This window comes from Gymnoscopelus microlampas (assembly GCF_963454915.1).
Source record: "Gymnoscopelus microlampas genome assembly, chromosome: 3".
Classification (NCBI taxonomy): Eukaryota; Metazoa; Chordata; class Actinopteri; order Myctophiformes; family Myctophidae; genus Gymnoscopelus; species Gymnoscopelus microlampas.
In genome coordinates this window covers 41,832,213-41,855,304 of record NC_139940.1, presented here as the reverse complement: position 1 = coordinate 41,855,304, position 23,092 = coordinate 41,832,213, and the positions used below count along the sequence as shown (strand labels likewise).

The following is a 23,092-nucleotide window of genomic DNA, read 5'->3' as shown; positions in this document are numbered from 1 at the left end:
GTTCTTTTTTTTTTCATGATTCAAAAGTTTATTAAAAATACACCGTTGATACAAAATTCAAATGCAAAATGCAGTTTACACGACAAGAGTAAAAAGGTTCAAAAACTGAAATTAACACGCATTTCATGGCTAAACTACACTAGGTCTAGAGATCATCCAGAATGATAAAATATAAACTTATTTTATGAAATAGATGATGTTCCCTTTATCAAGTGTAACTGGATTGTCCTGTGTCTTTCAAATACAAAAGGATCAACTGATGGAAGGAAAAGCAGTGGACCTCAAACCCCTACATACACACACAGCATTAAGAACAGTGTGTATAACAGCATGGTTTTCAAATAATCAGCACAGAAAAGAAATAGTGAAAATACTTATAAGAGATAATTTACGGTACTCACCTGTCAATTTCATGTGAACTTATCTTATCTCCTTTTTTATTTACTGACAACAGTCCAGTATATATGGCTATTGAACTCAACATTCAATTATTTGTGTCAAATTACATCCTAGATGCTGTAGTGCAAGACCTAACCATTCTGCAGACTGATTCCAATTTGAATTAAATATGAAAACTCCCAATAAGAATGGACATATGGAATAACCAGTGGTGGAAGAAGTACTTAGTAAAGGTTGCAATACCGATATATAAAAATAGGCTACTCTGTAAAGTAAGTAAGTAAAATCTGCCTGTATACAAAATTTTACTTGAGTAAAAGTACAAAAGTATTGGTATCAAAATATGCTTTCAATACCAAAGTACTCACCTTTTTGTGTTGTGATGAATTGTGAGCTTGTAGATCGGCTATTTTCGAATAGTCAAAGTATAAAATAGCTTAAGTGGTTGATGTATGTTTTGTGTAATAATAATCGAAATCTGCAAAAACAACGTATAATGAAAGTTTTCAAGTAACTGTAGTGCAGTAAAAAGTACAATATTTGCCACCGAGATGTAGTGTTAAGTATAAAGCATTGAAAAGTGGATATACTCAAGTAAAGTAAAAGTACCGGGTACCTAAAATTGTACGTCGGCAGAGTATAGTACTTGAGTAAATGTACTTGGTTACTTTCCACCACTGGGAATAACCATGTAAAAGCAATTGTTATTACAAAAGAAGGCACATTCTTTAGGACAATATAAAGCCATATTTTCCCAAATTCACAGGACATGAAACCGATGGCAATTTGAAAAGAATAAAATCACCTAAAAAAAAACACATATTTACAGCATTCTATGTAGAAAAAAGACAAACATTATAGTGACAGAAACCACAGCGTCAGCACAGTCTAAAATACAAACTACACAATATAAACATGTGTTTTTCAAAGAAATAAAACAACACATATTTCTAGACATAACTGTCCTCTGAATAAACAAACAAAAAAAACAGTTTCATGTTTGTCGTCTTACCCACAGTAAGACTTTTAAGTTGACTGTTTGGCAATATCTTGACTTCTCCCATCAAAACACTCAGTGTAGAGACTAGTCCAGTGACAGACTTTTTGAGTTCTAAAAAATAAAATATTATTTACATAAATATTGCATTCGTTTACCAGTGTGCGGTCTACAGCTTGTATGACATATACGTACGTCTACAAAATGTATAGCTTTTTTAATATGCACTAAAATTGCATTAAAATTGGTTCTTTTACAGCTAAACAAAACAGCAATGCCACAGAAAGGCTTTGTCATTTATCTTTACGCTGTACGGCCCAAAGCTCAGTAAAGCTGAATGACAAAGTGGTGTCACCCATATTTTGAGTGATAGCAACACTAATAATTAATTTATGTTCCGTCGTACAGGGCGCCGCGCACCAACTATAGGCAATCTATAATCCTACACACATTGGGTGGCAGTGGCTCAGGGGTAGAGTGGCCGGTAGAGTGGCCGGGCTCCCCCAGAGTTAGTGTCGAAGTGTCCTTGAGCAAGACGCTGAACCCCTAATTGCTCCCGATGAGCAGGTTGGTGCCTTGCGTGGCTTCCTCCGCCATCTGTGTGTGAATGGGAGAATGTAATGCACAATCTATGTAAAAGCGCTTTGGATAGAAGCGCTATATAAATGCACCATTTACCATTGTGACATTTTGTGAGCTTGTAAAATTGTAGATTCCTATTTTTGGCATGCGGCGCGTCGTATGTCGAAGTACAGACTCTCTCCTCTGAACACGCCGGACATAAAAATGTGCCGAAGTTGTAAATACTTGAAGTAAGAGATTTGGCTGGAAATATAAGTCTACCGACTACAATACAGCTTACTGTGCTAACATAAAATTAACTCCCGGAAAATGTAGCAAAAAACAACTGGGTCTGTAGTGCTAATTCTGCTTAGTTCAGTGGGACCCTCTGGGTTCCTTGAGGGTGTTCCAAACGGACCCTTACAGGTGTGTAACTGGTGTGAGCGTAACAAATGGAACCAAATGGTTCCATTTGTTACACTCTCAAGAGTTATGGGGGGGGCTTGAAATTACCACTGGCTTAATTTTCTTAACCCCCCTGGCATCTGGCATTTTGTTTTAAAATACAATGTGTGGTCATGAGTGGACGACTTTCAGATGGACATGAGCGGTGGTTCAAAGTGATGAAATGTGTGACTGGCTGTCTGTCTCAACAGCTGTTGTCTTTGCTCTCCTCCGGCACGGGCCGGACCGGGTGTGGGGCGGAGCCTTTGATGATGCTGCTGCTGTGCGATAGGCTTAAAGCTGAATGCTGCGGTCCAATGGGAGCGTGTCTGGCCTCTGATAGGTCGCTCTTGGGAGTCATCCTAAAAAAACACATCATGAGACATTTACGGATTTTTAAAAAACTTTTTGTCGTTGTTCTAAAATCACTATCTGCCTATAAGTCAAAGAGATGACTTAGGCCATTGGTTCTCAAAGTGGGGTCCGGGGACCCCCAGGGGTCCTTGGGGGCGTTCAAGGGGGTCCCCAGCATGATATGTTAATATAGCATCACGATAATTTTAACCTTTTATACTTTGGCTATTAAAAAAATAGCAGATATACAAGCTCATAGCGTGGCATCGAGTGCCACGCTATGAGCTTGTAGATCTGCTATTTTTGAAAACTCGTGAAAATTTGTGCAAACCTTTGAATATATATATATTTTCAAGCCAATATTTGTAACTCAAATCTTTGCTTCTGGTGGTCCCTGGAACAAAATATTTGAGATGGGGGTCCACGGCCAAATACATATAATATTGGGGGTCCTTGACATGAAAACGTTTGAGAACCACTGACTTAGGCTAGATAGCGATTTTGGAACGTAACAAGCGTTCTGATGTGGCTGAGGACATAGGCAATAATACACAGTGAATCAGCAGTGTTAGGAGAGTAGAGTTCGTAGAGACGACTTAAGGTAGCTCTCCACCAAACAGACTACGACAGATCACTACAAAACTCGGTTGGAAGGTGTGAAGAAAAGCAGCTGAATGCACCTGAGAGCCGACAGACAGCTACTTTGGAGCTAAGAATAGCCTATGGCTCGATGTGTTTTTCAACAACAAACACGCTACTATCCGACGGTCGAAAGCCGGCCGAGCTTGCTCAGTCGACTTTCGCCGCTTCCCTACAACTAGGCCGACCCAACACGACACCCAGCGCCCAATCAACAGCAGATGTTCGGCAACAAGACGCTTTCCAACACTTACCGCCGGCGACGTCGGTGCGGTGGAGAGCTACCTTTAGGCAGAGTGTGATTTTTCTTCTTTTCTGAAAACCTTAAAATATGACGTAGACAATTATGCTACGAGACTAACAATATAATATCTAGATGGGGAGACCTCTGTTACTGAACAAACACTCTATATAGCAATGATTACTATCAGAATATAGAGCTGTTTAACACTTATGTTAACAAAAAAATATCTTAAACTGCACCTTTAACCATATCGTGTGGAAATATGTCCAAAACGGTTACTTTTCAGGATTCAAATAAAAAAATAGCAAAAGTAGCTCTACAGCTACATCTACAAGCTCAAAACGCGGCGCGAAGAGCTTGCAGATCTGCTACTTGGGATGCTTTCTGTGACGCTCTAGAATGATCACATAGGGCAGGGGTCTTCATTCGATTCTTTTTTTACCTTAACCACTTGAACCCTAGCATCCCTTTTCTGAGGAGAACTTTAGCCAAAAATAGCAGATCTACAAGCTCACAACGCCTCGCAGCGCGAGGCGTTGTGAGCTTGTAGATCGGCTATTTTTGGCAAAGAGGTGTAGGTATAGAGGGAAAAAGAACAGTAAACGTCAACAAAAACAGTTGAATCTAAAACACAATATAGAGGGGGTCCTGCTTCATCTCTCTCTCAGCTAGGGGGTCCTTGGGCAGAAAACGTCGAAGACCCCTGACATAGGGTGTTAATTTACAAAAAAACACAAAAAGCTTGAATATGGAGATAAGAGGTTTCTGCCCGACAGCAACGACATGTTCCTAACAATAGTAAAAAGTTAAAATGAAAAAAAAACAGCAACAAAAAAACACCTATTATCTCCTAATATCCTTCCCTTACCTTCCGTCCGGGACTCGTTGGAAGCTCTCCGAGCGGCTGCTGATCTTGCTGGAGCTCCCCGCCTTGCTGCGTCTCTCCACGGCCTCTCGGTGCAGGCCGCCCTCCCTCTCCCTCTCCCTCTCCCTCTCTCCTCCTCGCCTGGAGGTGCGTCCGGAGGCCGCCCTGTCCAGGTGCTGCTCACCCCTGTCCCTGCCCGAGGTCTCAGAAGAGCCCCTGGGCTCGGACAGGGAGCTGTGGAGCCGGAGGTCGTGGTTGCTGACGGCGGCGGACGTGCCCTGGTTGGCGGTGGTGGTGGGGGTGCCCGAGGCGTTGGTCGGTGGACCTCCGGTGCTGGTCCCCATGGACTTGGAGATGACCTTGAGTTTGTGCGAGCCGGGCTTGTAGTGCTTCTTCTTGTGCTGCACGCGGCTGTTGTGCTTGAGGAAGAACTCGCACGACTCCTGCAGCACCCTGCGGCTCTCGCTGATGGGGCTGTGGACCACACAGACCATGATGGTGTCATCCACACTGATCTACAGTATTACAAGCCTACCGACCATGTGCACGTACACTACATTCAAACAGTACATACAGTACATGCATGTATGTATGTACAGTATGTAAGTCCGAATAAGCGATTTGTGAAACAGCGTGAAAGGAGCCCACACACACTAGCGCTGTGTTTGATAAACAATGAGCACAAAATGTAGAATGATGGTGTTTTGGTAGCCATACAGCCAACCAGTTGAAGAAATGGACCCTTCGCTAAACCCCACCCCAAAAGCGATTGTCCAATGCCAGCTTAGCAACCGTTGTTAGCCTGGCACAGGTCTGGCAAACTTTCGTCACCTGCCATAGCTGTCAATGTTATTTCGCCCTCACACACACACACACAATCATTTGCAACATAATAGCAAGAACAGGAATACCGCGATAACGCAATGTTGACTATGAACCAGCAACAGATTCCACTTACCCACAACTGGAGGATCTTTTCCCAAGCTGAAATCTGCGCTTAAACTGGAAGGCTATGGCTGTGCCTGTGTTGTTGAACACAGCTTAACGTTGGGAAAGTTACTCGACTCACTCGCCCAGGTGGTGTCAATGATACTAATCACCGTAATCGTAACACAATTCAGAATCCCAGCGCTGCCTGTTTCGAATTCCGCAAGTTAAAGTATATTCATTCATTTATTCGTCTATTTATTAACTGCTACTGTAGTCTTACCCTGCGGTACATGAAAACTCCTGTTACAGTCATGGATGAACTTCAACCTGGTGTTTGCACTTTCTCCATTTACGGTCCGTACATCTATATAAACGTTCAGATTTCAAATATAAATTGCTTATGCTATGGCCACGGATGTGTGACTAACTCCGCACCACCAGTCACAGAGTGGAGTGGGTGGGGCTTAGCGAAGGGTCCATCGCAGAAAGTTTTGCTAATTGCTAAAGTCGGCCATACTGTACCAGCCCTGACAAAAAAAAGTGGTTTAAAACAAAATGCCAGATGCCAGAGGGTTAACCTTTGCTTTCATGAAATATCTGAGATTATTAGGATTTTCTGGAAGATTGAACATGCATTATATTGCTAGTTTGACCACTTCAAAATAACCTAAAATAGGCTATCTACAAGCTTACAACACGTGTTGTAAGCTTGTAGATAGCCTATTTCCGGTGCATGGCATGCTTTCATAGAAGACATGCCGACTTCTATGGAATCCAAATGCTTGAAATCAGTCGTGGCGACTGAGAACTTTAATCCAGAAGCTTCAATTTATCTTGCCTGTGAAGCTACACCAGATGAATGATCATAATTATGCTGTCCTAGATCAATGACTAAGAAAACAAATGACACATTTTATGTGGTATTAAAGAGCAGCCGTCTCACTCTGTCTTGCGGGTCCTGTTGAAGAAGTAGGCCCACTCTGAGCAGGTCTTCTTGCTGCTGACCCAGAACACTCCGGATATTCCCGCCACCAGCGTCATCAGATATTTCACCAGGAACAGGGACAGGTCAGGACGGTCATACTCCACCGTCTGAAACAGAGAAAACAAGCACATAATAGATATGCCAAAGGTAATCCATGTTACTCAGTGCGTTTGTGTAACATTACATTTTGCATCAAGGGGAAAACCCCAAACGTTTTCCCAACAGTCACTGACTCCATTGGTTCTTTTGCATTTTTAAAACAGGAGCACAAAATCCTTTCCCTTGCTCGAGCTCATTCTCTCTCACTTTCATTTTCTTTCTTTGCTTGTTTTCCACTGTTGTTCAGCATGCAATATTGTACATACATACAGTATCTGTCTTCTATCTATTATTTCACAAAACCTGTGTCTGTGTGTCCCGGCCATAACTCGTTCACTGTCTGACCTAACGGCCTCAAACTCGGCGTGGTTATACCATATGAACCGTGGGTGTGCAGTGCCAAATTCGATCGGACCGGCGGTTTTCGGAATTGAAAAACCACAAATATCTCTATGTGTCTGACTGCAGGTCTCCGGACGCCACACAGATTCTGCGGAGGATACACCAAATCTCTGTGTGTTTGCTGGGAGCGTAATGCATCTGCTTCCCTGATTGGCCAACCCGGCCCCATCATCGGTTTCACGGACTGGTGACGCTTCAAGTCACGATTGAGCCGCTTAGCCAATATAAGTCCTTGATTGGCCAACGCAAGATGTCGGCTTAACGTGAAGCGTACATCAGATAACATGAGTACTGCACAATGGGTGTGGCCATGTATTCCCGGCTTGCATTGTTCCCGACGTGCATAGCAACCCGGGAAGGCTGGCACCCCTTCTAGTTCTGTACTGTACAACAACCACTACTGAACTAAATCAACCATCTTCAATAAAAAGGCACAGTCAGGGTTGCCAGATCTGCTTATTATAATTTCCCTGCAAGATTTTATTTGAAAATAGCCGATCTACAAGCTCACAACGCGTCGCATCGCGACGCGTTGTGAGCTTGTAGATCTGCTATTTTCAAATAGCCGATGTACATGTTAAAGTGCTCATGTGGCCCATAGTCGCTTCTTTTGGGCTGGTTTTCTTAGACCTGGCTGCTTGTTTCTCTCACAGAATCTGGCAACACCGGGCACGCTTTACCTTGTGCGAGCAGGGGATGCTGTACTCCTGACAGCGGTCGTTGATCCAGGTCTTCTCCCAGGTGCTGCGCTGGCTCTGCTCGTAGATGTAGCACGCCAGCAGCGTGACCAGCGGCACCAGGTACAGGCCGCTGAACACGCCGATGCGGATCATGAACTTCTTCAGCTTCTCCTGGTTGCGCTCGTCGTGCTGGATGACCTGCCGCACGTGGTTGAGAGACACGATGCCGGCCAGGAGCAGCGACAGGCCCGCGATCACGCCCACGCACAGTGGCGCCAGCACAAAGTAGCGCAGCGCGTCCAGGTCGTAGAGGCCCACGAAGCACACGCCGCTGATGTTGTCCCCCTCCACTTTGTTCAGGGCCAGCAGCAGGACGGTCAGCGCTCCGGGGAGGCCCCAGGCCGCCGAGTGGAACCACACCTACAGGACAGGACACAAGGAGCACAACTTAAAGGACGACTTCACCGCTTTTGAACCTATCATATAATAGGTCCTCACTAATGCTCATGATAAAATGATACAATTTTTTTCTACTTGGTCTGTGTCTCATAGGAGGGCTGTGGACAGTCCAGAAACCCGTCTACCAGTGACATCATCGTTAGGCAGGATTTTTTTTTCCAAAAAGATTTTTTTATTCATTTTTTTTATTCAATTTGTATTAAGGCGAGAACAATGGGATCTATTATTGCATTGCAACTTTCCAGGAATACAAAGCCTGCCGTTTCTATTAGCTTGGATTCCCCATCGATGATGTCACTGGTAGACGGGTTTCTGAACAGTCTACAGCCCTCCTCTGAGACTCAAACTGATTAGAAAATAATTGTACCATTTTATCATGAGTATTAGTGAGGACCTATTATATGAAGATATGTTGAAAAGTGGTGAAGTCGTCCTTTAACTCTCTGTAACGTTGGATATAGGAAGTCACGTGACGTCTCTCCTTTTCTTTGTTCGGAACCATTTTCATTACAGTTTGATATTATTTAACCCATTTAGACCTGCGGCCGAAGTGTTCTATTCTATATTCAAAGAAATGTAAAAAAAAAATCCTGTTGCTATATACACAGCAACATGTAAAATGACACAGATGCTTTCCCAGTTTTAATGGTATAACAACGTGTAGGCTTTCCCGGTCTTAATGGGTCAACGTTTTTCTTAGAAACCAAATTCCATCACTGAGTAAAAATACGTTTTTCTCTGGCAATTAGCTACCTCACAACAATTGTGAGAAGAACAAAAAAATGATTGCAAGAACAATGCAAGCCTTTACATTTTTCTCAGTTATGGAAATGGAGAAACTTTTTACGTAAATGTGTAAGTTGCATCAGGTCGCCAACCAAGTGACCTTTGTCTCTCTCACTTGTTCCAATTTGATGATCTTTGATATATTATATCCTTCATTATATTCCTCTCACCATCTCTCCAATACAGTGGTTCTCAAACTTTTTCATGTCAAGGACCCCCAAATAGACGCTTATTACCCCACGGACCCCCATTTGAAAAGATAAGCCAGGGACCCCAATAAGAGAAGGTTTTTATGGCTCTCTAGCAGTGATTCTCAACCATTTTAATTTCAAGGACCCCCAGTTTAACATGCATTAGGGCTACGGACCCCCATTTAATGGCATTTATACCTCTGGGACCCCAATTCATATTGTAAAATCAATGTTAATTTAACTCTGAGAGTGTACAAATGGGTCCATTTGGTTCCATTTGTACACTCTCAGAGTTACAGAACCATAAGGGTCCATTTGGTTCCTGTCCATCATTTAGCTGGGGACCCCCTGGAACCCCCTCAAGTACCCCTAGGCGGGTCCCCGGACCCCACTTTGAGAACCAATGCTCCAATACATATATATATATACACAAAGTGGGGGGCCCTACCGCTTTCTTCTCTATGGCCTCACAGCTCCACTTGGGCCCGGCGGCCAGGAACCAGGTGATGGTGAGGATGACCCACCACACGATGCCGGCCGTGGAGAAGAAGTAGAGCAGCATGAAGAGCAGCGTGCAGCCTTTGCTCTGGGAGCCCAGCACCACCGTGTCCACGGCGGCGCCGTGCGCGGCGGCCCGGGTGCACGCCGCGTTGTTCCCCAGCAGCCAGCCCAGGAAGTAGATGAGCGACACGAAGCTGTAGCACACGGCGTAGAAGACGATGGGCCGCTCGGGGTAGCGGAAGCGCTTGACGTCGATGAGGAAGGTGAGGAAGGTGAAGAGCGTGGCGGCGAGGCAGACCACGGAGCACACGCCGACGAAGCTCTTGGCGAAGTCGATCTCGTGGGGCTTGAAGTACATGTTGGAGCACGGCGGGGCGCAGTCCCGGGCGCCCAGGAACGAGGAGCCGTGGCCCGGCTTGGTCTTCAGCTGCAGCGGGCACCAGAAGCCCAGGTCCCTCTTGGCGGACGGGGAGGTCTTTGGAGTGGTCGAAGGGCTGACCGAGCCACCCGCGGAAACACACGTGTCCAGTCTACAGGGTGATACGACACAAAAAAACACATCAGAATCGTGTGGTGGAAGAAGTACTCAAGATATTTTTACTTAACCCATTAAGACCTAAGGCGATTCTTTAAAAAAATCTAAATCCTAACAGTTTTTTGAAAGAAATATAAAAAATATTTTTTCACGATTTTTCAAAAATAGCAGATCTACAAGCTCGTAGCGCGGCACTCGGTGCCGCGCTATGAGCTTGTATATCTGCTATTTTTGAATAGCCAAAGACATCTAAAGTGACACAGATGCGTTCCAGGTCTCAATGGGTAAAAGTAGCTCCGCAGCCTGGGAACAACAACAAAAGATTGCCTCGTTTCATGTTGAAGGATTGACACATTTTGTCGGATTTCTGTTGTTTTTCAAAAAACAAGCCACATTCAAACGACCATAGCTCTGGAATGGAGGATCGTGGACGGCCAATTGTTTTCCGATTCTACTGGACCCCCGTGCGTGCAATGAGCCGGTCTCCGTGCTAAAAAGCATTATTTTACACTTTGGCTATTAAAAAATAGCAGATATACAAGCTCATAGCGCGGGTGCCGTGTTATGAGCTTGTAGATCTGCTATTTTTGAAAAATCGTGAAAATGTGTGCAAATCTTTGAATATATATATTGTTAAGGCAAACATTTTTAACTCAAATCTTTGCTTCTGGGACCCCCTGGAACAAAATATTTTGAGATGGAGGTCCGCGGCCAAATACATATAATTTTGGGGGTCCTTGACAAGAAAAAGATAGAGCATCACTGATATAGAAACATACGTTTTTCAGAATACTGTTGGGATTTAGGAGACGTGTAGAATCGGCTTCAGGTCTTAATGGGTTAAAGGTCTCGGAGGTTGTGTGGGTCTGGGTCATGTGGGGTGCAAGTTGGCGATGATTGGATGGTTTTCCTTACTTGTCACACTGCAGCTCGGGGGGCCAGGAGATGCCGAAGGTAGCGCTGTCGTTTCTGCAGTCGGAGAGCACGGTCTGGCACTGCTCTCGGCAGGGCTGGATCACCTTGTTCTCCTCTGTGCACGCCGGGATGAAGGCCTGGCACAGGAAGTGGTGCACGTCTGGCGAGCAGCGCAGCTTGGCCAGGGGCATGAACGGCTGCGTGGTGGGCCAGAAACAACAACAAGTGTCGTCAGTCAGTCAGCCTTTGCATTACAACGACACAGGCAGGCAACGGGTCTTCTTCCCCAACTCAGTGGCTACAGCGGGGTATTGCTAGGATTGTAAAGTTCACTTCCCATTGCCGTGTTCACTGTATCACTCTCTGAGTTGGAGATGACTTTAAGTCAGTGGTTCCTAAACTTGTCGGGATCAAGGGCGACTTGAACATCTGGAAAGTGACCACTTAATGAGAGTAATTCGATTGTGTGCCGGCATCAAATCAAATCAAGCTTTATTGAGCACATTTAAAACAATCGAGATTGACCAAAGTGCTGTACATCAACAAAACATTATGCATGTGCACCCACATGGCATCAAAAAACACAATTGAAATAAAAATGTGTACAATAACCTCAGGTGTGATCAAAGGCCAATGAAAAGAAAAGTCTTAGGAGACTTAACCCATTAAGACCTGGAACTGTGTCATTTTTAGATTTGAGCTAAAAAGCATTATTTTACACTTTGGCTATTCAAAAATAGCAGATATACAAGCTCATAGCGCGGCACCGAGTGCCGCGCTACAAGCTTGTAGATCTGCTATTTTTGAAAAATCGTGAAAATGTGTGCAAATCTTTGAATATAAATACTTTTAAAGCGAACATTTTCAACTCAAATCTTTGCTTCTGGGGGTCCCTGGAACAAAATATTTTGATGAGGGTCGGCAGCCAAATACATATAATTTTGGGGGTCCTTGACATGAAAAAGATTGAACACCACTGATATAGAAACATACGTTTTTCAGAATACTGTTGAGCTTTAGGAGACATGTAGAATCGGCTTCAGGTCTCAATGGGTTAAACGCCTCAATGGACATTGATAGGGCAAAGAGCAAAGGAACTAACATAGTATATTTTAAGTTCCTATTTATTGGTATCACAATGAAAATATATTGTTCGAGAAAAGTTTTTTTTTGTCTCTTTAAGATCGGCAAAAGAAAAAGAGTGATTTCTACAGTAAAGTGAGCACTGAGGGCTGCTGAAGCAGTACTGTTCTATAACTGCCACACAAAGGAGTCCTTTCACTGGTTGGCTCACATATTCTTCCGTTTCAACAGATTTGTGGAAGACGAGGGAACCCGGGGGGTGGGGTGGGGGGGACTGGAGCATCAGGAAATGACTGCATAGCTGTTTGGAAACATACAGCGACTAGCCAGGAAGGCTGGAGAGAGCAGAGAGCTGTTGATAGGTTAGCCTGCCACAGTGTTATAGTGTTTCTATGACATGTGCACTGCATGTACAAAGGATTAAATGTGGATTACTGGTGGCAAGACAACATGAAAAGAAAATCTCCATCGCAGTCGAGGCACCAAAGCAATCCCAATTATATAAACTGTTCTTTATTTGTCCACAGATTCCCTGCAGACAATAGCTATGGTTTACTTCACCAGAGAGGCTTATATAGAGTACAGAAGTCCTGACGTCAATCGTTCATCCCCTGGGTCGTAGTCGAAGTCATTTCTCTATGGAGAATAACATTGGGTCATCATCGAATCGTCTCATATAAGAATTGTGGTCCAAAAATAAACAACCAGTCTCGGCGATATTGTCAGGGAGGTGGCTCTGTATCGTTTATGATAGTCAGTCACTCATATTTGATATAATTCGGCAGATATCATTTGATAACTAATTCGGCGGTAGTAACATTAGCGTTTTCTCACCGTCAGTTGACGCTTCATATCCATAAGAGTCAAACCGCCGGGATCATTTGTTTCTTTTTGGAACACAGTTCTTATTTGACGCGATATTAAACACGTCTATGGTAATTCAGAATGGGGGGGGGGGGGGGGGGGGGGGTAGGATGTGTAAATTACGTCAGACTTCGGTGCTCTATAGTATATTATGACACCGGTGCCATTTACTGCCGATTCAAATTCTACAATCTTTAATGATGAGTTTGTTATTTTTGTTCTGTTGTTGTCAGTGGTCAAAATGAAGAGATCTTATCAAGGGTTAAAATAAATAATATAATCCATCATCACCTTATCAAAGCCATCAGCAATTATAAATGCTGTATTGACGTAGTCGGCTCACGTCGGTTTTAAACTCGTTTGCATGCATTATTATTCACGTTCAGATTAGTGATGCATAGACGAATGCGTCGACTCTGTTGTCAATCTCTACAGCTAATATTTACCCCAAAGTAAGTTAGAGACACACACACACACACACACACACACACACACACACACACACACACACACACACACACACACACACACACACACACACACACACACACACACACACACACACACACACACACACACACACACACACACACACACGCTCCTACAGTCAACACAGAGTAAATCGAACAAAGTTACTATTCAATGTTTCCTTTTCCTAGACTCCAGTCTGGCAGTGGCCCCCGATCTCTCAGGGGCCACGGGTGGGTTTCTCCCTCCAACAGTGAGAGTCCTTGTCTCTCTCCTGTGGAGGTCCCAAACTCCGTCTCAATGAGCTCTTCGTGCTCACGCTGACTTTTATTTTCTTTATGGCGGCGCTACTGTAAAAAAAAAAAAAAAAAAAGCCAATGATTTCAGAAACCTTCAGCCAGGATCAGGGGCAGAAGTCAAGTCAACTCCTTCTAAAAAGAAAAAGGCTAAATCCTCTGCTGTGTGAGTTTCACACCAACGTCATTCAAGGATTTATACGGTTTTAGATTGGCTAGGCACTCACTTATTTTTTAAATACTTTTAGAACCACTTTTAAGAATCTAAAGCAGTGGTTTTCAACCCTTTTCATATCAAGGTCCATTATTTATGAGAGTTTGATGAGAGTTATAACCTGACACTCAGCCTGAATTTTCATTTCGTTTCACTCCATTATTCAGTCTGAAAGCCCTCTCATTGCAGACGATTTCTGAGATGGGGGCGTGGCCAAAGTGTGACTCTTCGGCAATTGGTTCATACTGGATTATCCCGATTCGTCGTACAGATTTTCAACCGAGAAACACCCGCCTTCGACAGCGTCACCAGACCCTGAATGCGAGGCAAACGATTCAGGGGGTGGAGCCAGAATATGAGAGTTAGCCTCTCAGACCCAAAACTTTTGTTGTCGTTGGATACGATTTTGTCCTCAATTCCATGCTGTATTGATGTTGGTACCATAGGAGAGATAACAGGCAAACGTTGATCAAAATAACAATTCTGTAATGCAGATGTTTAACAATAATTTAACTCTTGAGAGCGTAAAATGAAACCAAATGGACCCGTAATGAGTCCTTTTGGTTTCATTTTGCACTCACAAGAGTTAAAGATTTAATAAGGTTTCCATTTGGTTTCCAAATCTCCACCATTAAGCTGGGGACCACCTGGAACCCCCTCAAGGACCACTGGTGGTCCCCAGACCACTGGTTGAGAACCACTGATCTAAAGCATAGCCTTCCTGTTTTCTGTGACAGTTAGGCCTGACCTCGATAGTCGACTAATCAGTCGAGTATCAGTCGAGGGGAGTCTATGTCAAAAATAGGATATACATCATGAGTTCTGGGGAGAAACCAAGCAAGTATATGTTAAATCAGACATTAACTCTTTGACTGCCTGAGCATTTTCATAAAGTACTCCCCCAGTGCCAGCAATTTTCATTTTTTTTGCTATTTTGTCATTTTTCATTCAAATAAATTCTCTTGAGTGGGTATTTAAGCCATACTACAGTTCCACCAGTAGAGAGCAGCAAATGACAGCTTGATCAGCTCGCTGATGTGATAACCGGATGTGACGTGTCCTCAGATTGTCTGATCGGCCAAAAATACGATACGATGTGATACACGGTCTGGGTGACTGATCGTCACCCAGACCATAGAGATTATAGAAGATAACCTCTCCGTTTGTCTTTTCTACCGTGTGAAAAGCCGTATTTTTCCCTATTCTGGCCGAAAATGACCGCGGGAAAAAAATGAGAACCGGAAACGGAACCCCGGCCTTGAAACCGGATGCAGATGTGTGTGAAGTAAGTGGAACTCGAAACCTAGATCGAAATATTATAGCATAGCGCGATGAGAGATTAAACAATGAATGGTCTAACGCGTCGACGGCACACTGAACAAACTAGCAATTGACGCGTTATCGAGTCAGCGGCCTTCAAAGAGTTAAGCACCCCTACAGCCCAAATGGAATGTTCCTCTATATTGCATGACATCGTTTTTGCATGATTCGACTGAGAGATTGGCAGTGATTCGACTGCCAATCTCAGTCGAATCATGAAAAAAAAAAGTTTTTCAAAAACAAATAAATATATATATTCTTTATTTTTTGGGTGTTACATTAGTCGACAATAGGCAATATTTGGCCGATCAGATTCGACTATAGAAATCCTTAGTCGGGGACAGGCCTAGTGACAGTATACAAGTTAATTTACTTTTCCATTATTTTTCAACTGAAGTGCCTCACGGGGGCATTTCAAAAGCTGCCAGCCAGTGGTGGAATAATGTGGGAAAACAAGGACGGAAGAGGATAGCCGTCCACCGGAAAGTCCTACTGATATGCTGTGCAGAACACACACACACACCCAGTAAAAGGTCTGCCTGACTACAATGTCAGGGGCTGTCCAATAGATCATGGCATAGTTCAAACAGAGTTATGTATAGTACGCATGTAGCCTGAATGTAGGGCAGTGTATACCTGTCACCTAGGAGACAAACACTGGTGGAAGATTGTGTACAGGAGAAACCATTGAGAGGAGAGAAAGAGAGGAGATATAGAGAGAGAGACAGACAGTGGTGTAAAGTCACTAAGTACATTTACTCAAGTACTGTACTTAATGTTTTATGCTTTTGCTTTTATTTTATTTTATTTTTTGTTTGCTTTATTGTTAAATTGGTTGTAACTGTAACTGTATTCTTGCTCTGTAAAGCACTTTGCGCTGCATTTCATGTCATGAAAGGTGCTATACAAATAAAGTTTATTATTATTATTATTATTAAGTACAATTTTGAGGTATTTTTTTTGTCAGAGGCAAATATTTTACTTTTACTCCAACACAATTATTTGAAAACTTTAGTTATTTTATATATTGTGATTATTACTACAATACATACATTAACCACTTCAGACCTAAATACATATCGGCCATTTGAAAAAAGCCTATCTACAAGCTCACAATGCGTCGCATACCATTGTGAGCTTGTAGGTCGGCTATTTGTTTTTTTAAACTTGTGAAATTGGACATTCTGCATAATGAGTACTTTTACTTTTGGTACTTTAAGTCATTTTTTTATGCCAATACTTTTGTACTTATACTCAAGTACATTTTGAATTCCGGACTTTTACTTGTAATGGAGTATTTCTACATTGCAGTATTGATACTTTTACTTAAGTACAACATTTTAGTACTTTTTCCACCACTGTATGTAGCCTTGAATGTGGGGCTGTCACCTAGGAGACAAAGACTGGTGGAAGATTGTGTACAGGAGAAACGATTGAGAGGAGAGAGAGGGGAAAGAGAGAGAGAGAGAGAGAGAGAGATTGATTCTCTGCAAAGTATGCAGGAAAACCATTGTGTGTGCATCTGGGTGTGTCTCTCTCTCCTTCCTCCTAAAAATCAAAGGCCCCACACAACAAAGTAGAAAAGATTCCCTGTGGCCAAGTTTGCCAGTGAAATAAGAAGCCCCAGACTTTCTGCCAGACAACACAAAGACTCTCTCAGAACACTGTTGTTGTTCGCCAGTCAGTCACAGGAACACATCTTACTCATCAAATACCTGTAACCGAAACCCCTGACGTTTTAATGGGGTGCCAAGACTCAAGGCTCCACTATTAGACCAAACTGAAACCACCGCCGACGTGAGGGTACTCGTGCAGAGTTTCCCATTTCACAAGTTCATAATGTATACAGATGTTTTGAAAATAGCAGATCTACAAGCTCACAATGCGTCGCATCGCGACGCATTGTGAGCTTGTAGATCGGCTATTTTCAAATGGTGAAAATAGTGGTGCAATGTAATAGTGGTGAAATGTAACTAAAGCTGTCAAATAATTGTAGTGGAGCAAAAGTACACTATTTGCCTCTGAGATGTAGTAAATGGGAATATACTCCAGTAAAGTAAATAAAATCCTCAAAAATGTACTGAAGTACAGTGCTTGAGTAAATGTACTTAGTTACTTTACACCACAGTATGACGGTGTATATATTTGTAGTAGTTATAATTATTCCTTGTAAAAAAATGACTTTTTTTCCCCACCATAACTTAACACAGACAACTCATACAATTTTGACACACAGACCTATACGGATGCAGGCTTCAGCAGAAAGTAGACGTTAGCCTGTGCTGTTCACTGGCACTCTTTTAAAGAAATTAGAGTGTTGTCGTTGTTTTTTTTAATCTACCAAAGTGCCAACGAGTGTTGTTTACACTTTTGGGGCAATCCAAACGTTTCCAGTAAGAGCCAAGGTCAACCCCTGACAACCACATCCATGCCAAAAACGTAATTCAACTCAGGTTGTGCTGCATAGTTTCCAGGTATACGTAAGTGTCTTTGTGTAGCTTCTAGACCTCTCTCTCCCCTGTATCTACTCTCCAAGGACACAGGTGTAAATAAGAATGTGTGTAGGCCAGTGGTTATCAAACCTTTTCATGTCAAGGACCCCCAAAATGATATGTATTTGGCCGCGGACCCCCATCTCAAAATATTTTGTTCCAGGGACCCCCCAGAAGCAAAGATTTGAGTTACAAATGTTTAACGCTTTAAAAAACACATTACGGTATATTCAAAGATTTGCAAAAACAATTATAATTTTTTTTAAATAGCAGATGTACAAGCTCATAGCATGGCACTCGATGCCGCGCTATGAGCTTATACTGTATATCTGCTATGTTTTAATAGCCAAAGTATAAAATATGGACAAAGCGGTTAAAATGATTGTGATGCTTTATTAGCTCATTTTGAGCTAATTGTGCTGGGGACCCCCTGGGGACCCCCTGGTACCCCCCCCCCCCCCCCCCCCCCCAGGAGAACCAATGGTTTAGACTACATCGTAAGTACCGCACAATGTTGGGGGCTCATTTAGATAGGATAGTAGGGAGATAAGAAATTGTAATGTGCTTTTCTTAGTCTACATAAAATAAAATACAAATACAAAACATCATGAGACCTCACAAATTGGACTCACAACCTTTGTCACATGCTGTCCTCTCTCTCTCTCTCTTTCTTACCACGCATTTGTCATTCTTGTTGGGCCAAACGCATACAATGGTACATCCATGTCTCCCAATAACTCACAAACACATACACACAATGTCACTCTCTCCATTGTAGTCTATTTAGAGCAATGAAGTCCAGGGTAGACTGTTGCTCCGTTCTTTGTCCTTAGCATAAGGTTGATGGTGGGTGCGGTGGTCTCAAAAACTAAGAAGAACTGAAGAGGTGAAGGCTCAGATGCGTTCCCAGGTTTGAACAGGTTAAATAAAAGATATTATATAAATCTCACCTCCATCTTGCTGGCGGCGATATCCTGGTCATAGTGGTCCATCATGTTGGGGAAGAAGGTCATGTTGTACGGCATGCCGTGGCAGCGGTGGACTCTGATTGGCTCACAGGTGAACAGGCTGTGGGCGTGGCAGCTTCTTCTCATCCCCATCGTCAGCGCCAGGAGGAGGCACGGCAGCCACGGTGGTCCAGACGTCAGCATTATGGAGGCTGCTTTGGGGTGCAAATGTTGTTGTTGTTAGGGCTGTTACGATTAAACATTTCAGTTGACGATTAATTGTCTCTCAAATAATTGCCATTAACGATTTAATTGTGTTTGGCCACTAGGGCTGTCAACTTTCCTCAGAAATGATATTAGAATATTGGTCTTAAAAATTGGCAGATATTCGAATATATTCGAATATTATTATAATATATATATTTTTTTTTTCTTTGAAAAAAACATATTTTTCAAAAAGATTTTTGACAGAAACAATACAAAAAACAATGTATTGAGTGCTCGGATCCAATAAAACATATCTTTTGTTTGTTTTTATAACTTGATACATTGTTTTTTGTATTGTCCATGTGAAATAAACATTATTATTATTATTTTTTAATATTCAAATATTAATTTTCATATTCGAATATACATATTTTCCCCATATTCGAGGAATACTCAATATTCGAATATTAATTCACCAGCCCTATTGGCCATTGAACATTGCAACATGTGAAGCCTTTTAGGCTTCGTAATCAAAAATTGCACAGGGCAGATATGACAAATAACTGAAATATACAAAGACATTATTGACATATTTAAAAGTACAATTAAAAGTAGAAGTACATTTCTTAAGTCTTATATCGATGAATTGCTGTAATGTTTTCACAATGAATTCATAGGACCTTGTGTTTCAGAGAGGTATCTCTCTGAAACCAGCTGCACTGCATGCACTCTGATGTGCATGTGCTTGCTTGTAGAACCACTACGTTATAGTAAAGTCTGCAGAAACACCAATAAAAGACATAGAAATGACTGAAGAACCAGACTAAATGAAAAAAAAATAAAGAAATATCCAACCTAAAAGTACATTTACTCCGTTACTGTGCACCACTGCAAATTACCGTAGTGGTGCAAAAAAAGCACAATATTTGCCTCTGCAATGTAGTGGAGTAGAAGTATGAAGTATTGAAAAATGGAAATACTCAAGTGAGAATTACCTCAAAAAGTGTACTTAAGTAGAGTACTTGAGTAAATGTACTTGGGTTACTTTCCGCCACCGGTACAGGGTCAAGTTTCTCTCCTGGCTCAGAATGAGGATATCTTGGCCCAAAGTGTTGGATTCCACTGGCTCACTTGACTTTCATCCGCATTCCACTTGGCCTGGGGGGTCATCTCCGTGGCAACGCCGGTGGGAGGGGTGGCAGGTAGAACACTCCCATTAGCCCCCGTTGTGTGTTCAGCATGAGCCTCTGGGTAGAGAGAATATTATTGTTGTTGTCGGGCAGAAACCTCATATCTGCATATTTTAACTTTTTGTGTTTTTGGGCGTAAATTAACGCCCCCAACTTGATCATACTACAGCGTCACACAAAATGATCAAAAATAGCAGATCTGCAAGCTCGAAACGCGGCGCGAAGCGACGCGTTGTGAGCTTGTTGATCTGCTATTTTTGAATCCTGAAAAGTAACAGATTTTGGACACATGAGGTTTCCAAAATCTATGAAGATATTTTATTGGCAACGATTAAACAACACAGTATCACCAAATAAAAAAAAGCTCCAAATGGATTGAACACACAAAAAAAGCTGAAAGCTTGTTTCCATTGTGGTCCATTATAAAACATAGCCTACAACACAGACAGACTATACAAACAACCAAACAAAAGCTAATAAAAATAATAAAATACATCGTCACTTCAGACTCATGCCATCTGGACGAAGATACAGAACTTCGAAATGGCAAAAAAAAGTTCATTTTAGTAGGAGTTTTATCCCTGCTTCAGCCATTGCTGCACTAAACAAACTGCCTCGCTGATATGATGGTTCTGTGTATACTGGTGTCTTGGTGTTATGTTGTTGTGTGCTATGTTGTTTTGTACTATGGTTATGTGTTTTTTTCTGTTGGAACAGACAGTGAAGATGAATGTCCCTGAGACGACAATAAATACTATTATTATTACTAATATAGACAGTTAAGAGAACAGTACACATAGCACAAGCGACTCAACAAAGGCCTCACCGAAAGAGTCTCTTGTGCAGGTGAGAGCAATAGGGCCAGTCCAGCCACGATACGTTTATCTACGTCCCAACTACACTATTTAAATGAAGCCATGATTTAAGATCAGTCTTATAAAATTTGGGATCACAGCTCAAAATCCACAAATCCCCTGAAAATAAAGCACTTTAATTAAGTTAACTCTATGGTGGAATAGATAGTTTGGCTTATGCCTGCCTGTGTCTACAACAGGTTACTGTTATGTTTAGCTCTTAGTCATCATCATCAGGGCATTTCCAAAAGAATCATCAGTGATCGAGGTGGCCTTGATTCTGGGTGTTCATTACATGTCAGCGATACGTACAGAACTGGTTCAAAGGGTTATTTCAAAAGCCAAGTCAAATCCTTTTTTCCCAGAGCACAAAGTCAAGTGCATTAAATACAGGGTGGGGAATAAACGACTGATTCAATAAGAATACGTCTGTGCTTGTTGATGCAGGCTTCTCATTAAGTATCTGGCTTTTCAAGCACGCACGCGCACACACGCGCACACACACACACACACACACACACACACACACACACACACACACACACACACACACACACACACACACTTATTATCCCTAACAATCAGTCATATAGTTCAAAGGAAAACAGCAGAGTTCATATCAATATACTGAATAATATTCAAGTTTTCTTTTAGGAGTTTCACTTGCATTAGTGTGTGGGCTGTTTACCTATAAACCCCACTGCCACACTCAAATGGGTTTATTTCACCAGGTAAACTAAACATTTATACTATGTTAGTGTAATATCGGATGTGAAAGGGAGTGTTGAACTGACAAATGATTAACAACAACAATACACATATTTTACAACAGGCTGGTAGAAGCATTTAACTATGTAACAAGCATGTCAGAGACCAGTAAAACATAACAGCTTCCATATCAATCTTCTTGGTAAACATGCAGTGTGGCGTAAAGTAACTAGTAAGTACATGTACTCAAGTACTGTATATAAGTACAATTTGAGTTTTTTTTTTTACTTTACTGGAGTATTTCCAATTTTCAGTACTTTTACTTCTACCCCACTACACCTCAGAGGCAAATATTGTACTCTTACTCCACTTAAAATAATTTGAAAACTTTAGTTACTTTGCAGATATAAATTATCATATTATAAAACATGCATTAACCACTTTTGCCCTATTTTATACATGTTGTGGTATTGCTACTTTTACTTAAAAGGTAAAATATCTGAGTACTTTCTTCCACCACTGGGCTCTAAAACAATAATTATTCCAGCCCGGGTCGGGACACCAGAGTCGGGGCATGGAGAATAATAAAGCCCGCTGCCTCAGTGGAGGCCTGCTGGCTCACTGGCTGATAGTTTCTGGACAACAACAAATAAAGTTTAAAGCCCACAAATAAAACGTGAGTAAAAGCGCTTACCCTCGACTCCGTGTGTAATAACAGTCCACTACATTGATATGTCTCCCGGGGCAGTTAGTTTAGTTACAGTTCCTTTAGCTTGTTGTTTTGGAGCGTGCAAATGTTTTTGCTCCGAAACACACTCATTCCACAGAGAGACAATCTCCGCCTTTGACTGACTGACTGGCAAAAGTGTTGCCAGATTCTACGAAAGAAGGTTGTAGAAACAAGCCCAAAAGAAGCGAGCCCTTCGCCCTTTAAACATTTATTTATGTATTTATTTTAAATCTTGAAGAAATTTAGAAAAATTTGGAATAGTTTTTTTTAACATTTTAACAACACAAGTTTTGTATGGGGGTTCCTCCCCGCATAAAATGTTTTCAGATGGGGGTCCTCAGACAAAAAATATTAATTCAATTTTTCCTAGCTTGACTTGAAAATGAAACATTAGGAAACAAGCCTAGCCCTAGAATGTGAATGTGATATTACATACATTTCATGTATTTGAAATACATGCAATGTATGTTAGATCACAGACATTCTAGGGCTAGAAACAATCCCAAATATTAATAAGCAACTACACTTTTGAAACAAGCCCCAAAAAACGCAACCTGCAACTACAAGCATCTTTACATGGGGATTTAATTTTAAATAAGCCATTGTGCTTTAATGAGATCCAGTTTAGAGGACCTATGAATTGTAATTCCCTCAATTTCCCTGTACTGTTTCCATGTCTTTCTAAATAAAGTGCTTCAAAAACACGCCCAAAGTCGCTTATAAAAAAAGGACA

At 42.1% G+C, this 23,092-nt stretch overlaps 1 protein-coding gene across 2 annotated transcripts; it reads right to left on the bottom strand.

The window, feature by feature from the left end:
* Position 1: 1 nt before the first annotated feature.
* fzd6 (frizzled class receptor 6) lies at positions 2 to 22,467 on the bottom strand. 2 transcript variants are annotated; one of them, XM_084053433.1, is made up of 9 exons: positions 22,324 to 22,467; positions 19,873 to 20,124; positions 18,674 to 18,885; positions 10,987 to 11,183; positions 9,484 to 10,066; positions 7,600 to 8,019; positions 6,377 to 6,525; positions 4,507 to 4,977; positions 2 to 2,763 (listed from the first exon to the last, which is right to left on the bottom strand). In XM_084053433.1, exons 3-9 carry the CDS (start codon positions 18,872 to 18,874, stop codon positions 2,607 to 2,609), a joined length of 2,178 nt encoding a protein of 725 aa, XP_083909559.1. In that variant the 5' UTR covers positions 18,875 to 18,885; positions 19,873 to 20,124; positions 22,324 to 22,467; the 3' UTR covers positions 2 to 2,606. The 2 variants fall into 2 exon arrangements, with proteins under 2 accessions (XP_083909559.1, XP_083909560.1); XM_084053434.1 differs by having other exon boundaries at positions 18,674 to 18,882.
* Positions 22,468 to 23,092: the final 625 nt, after the last annotated feature.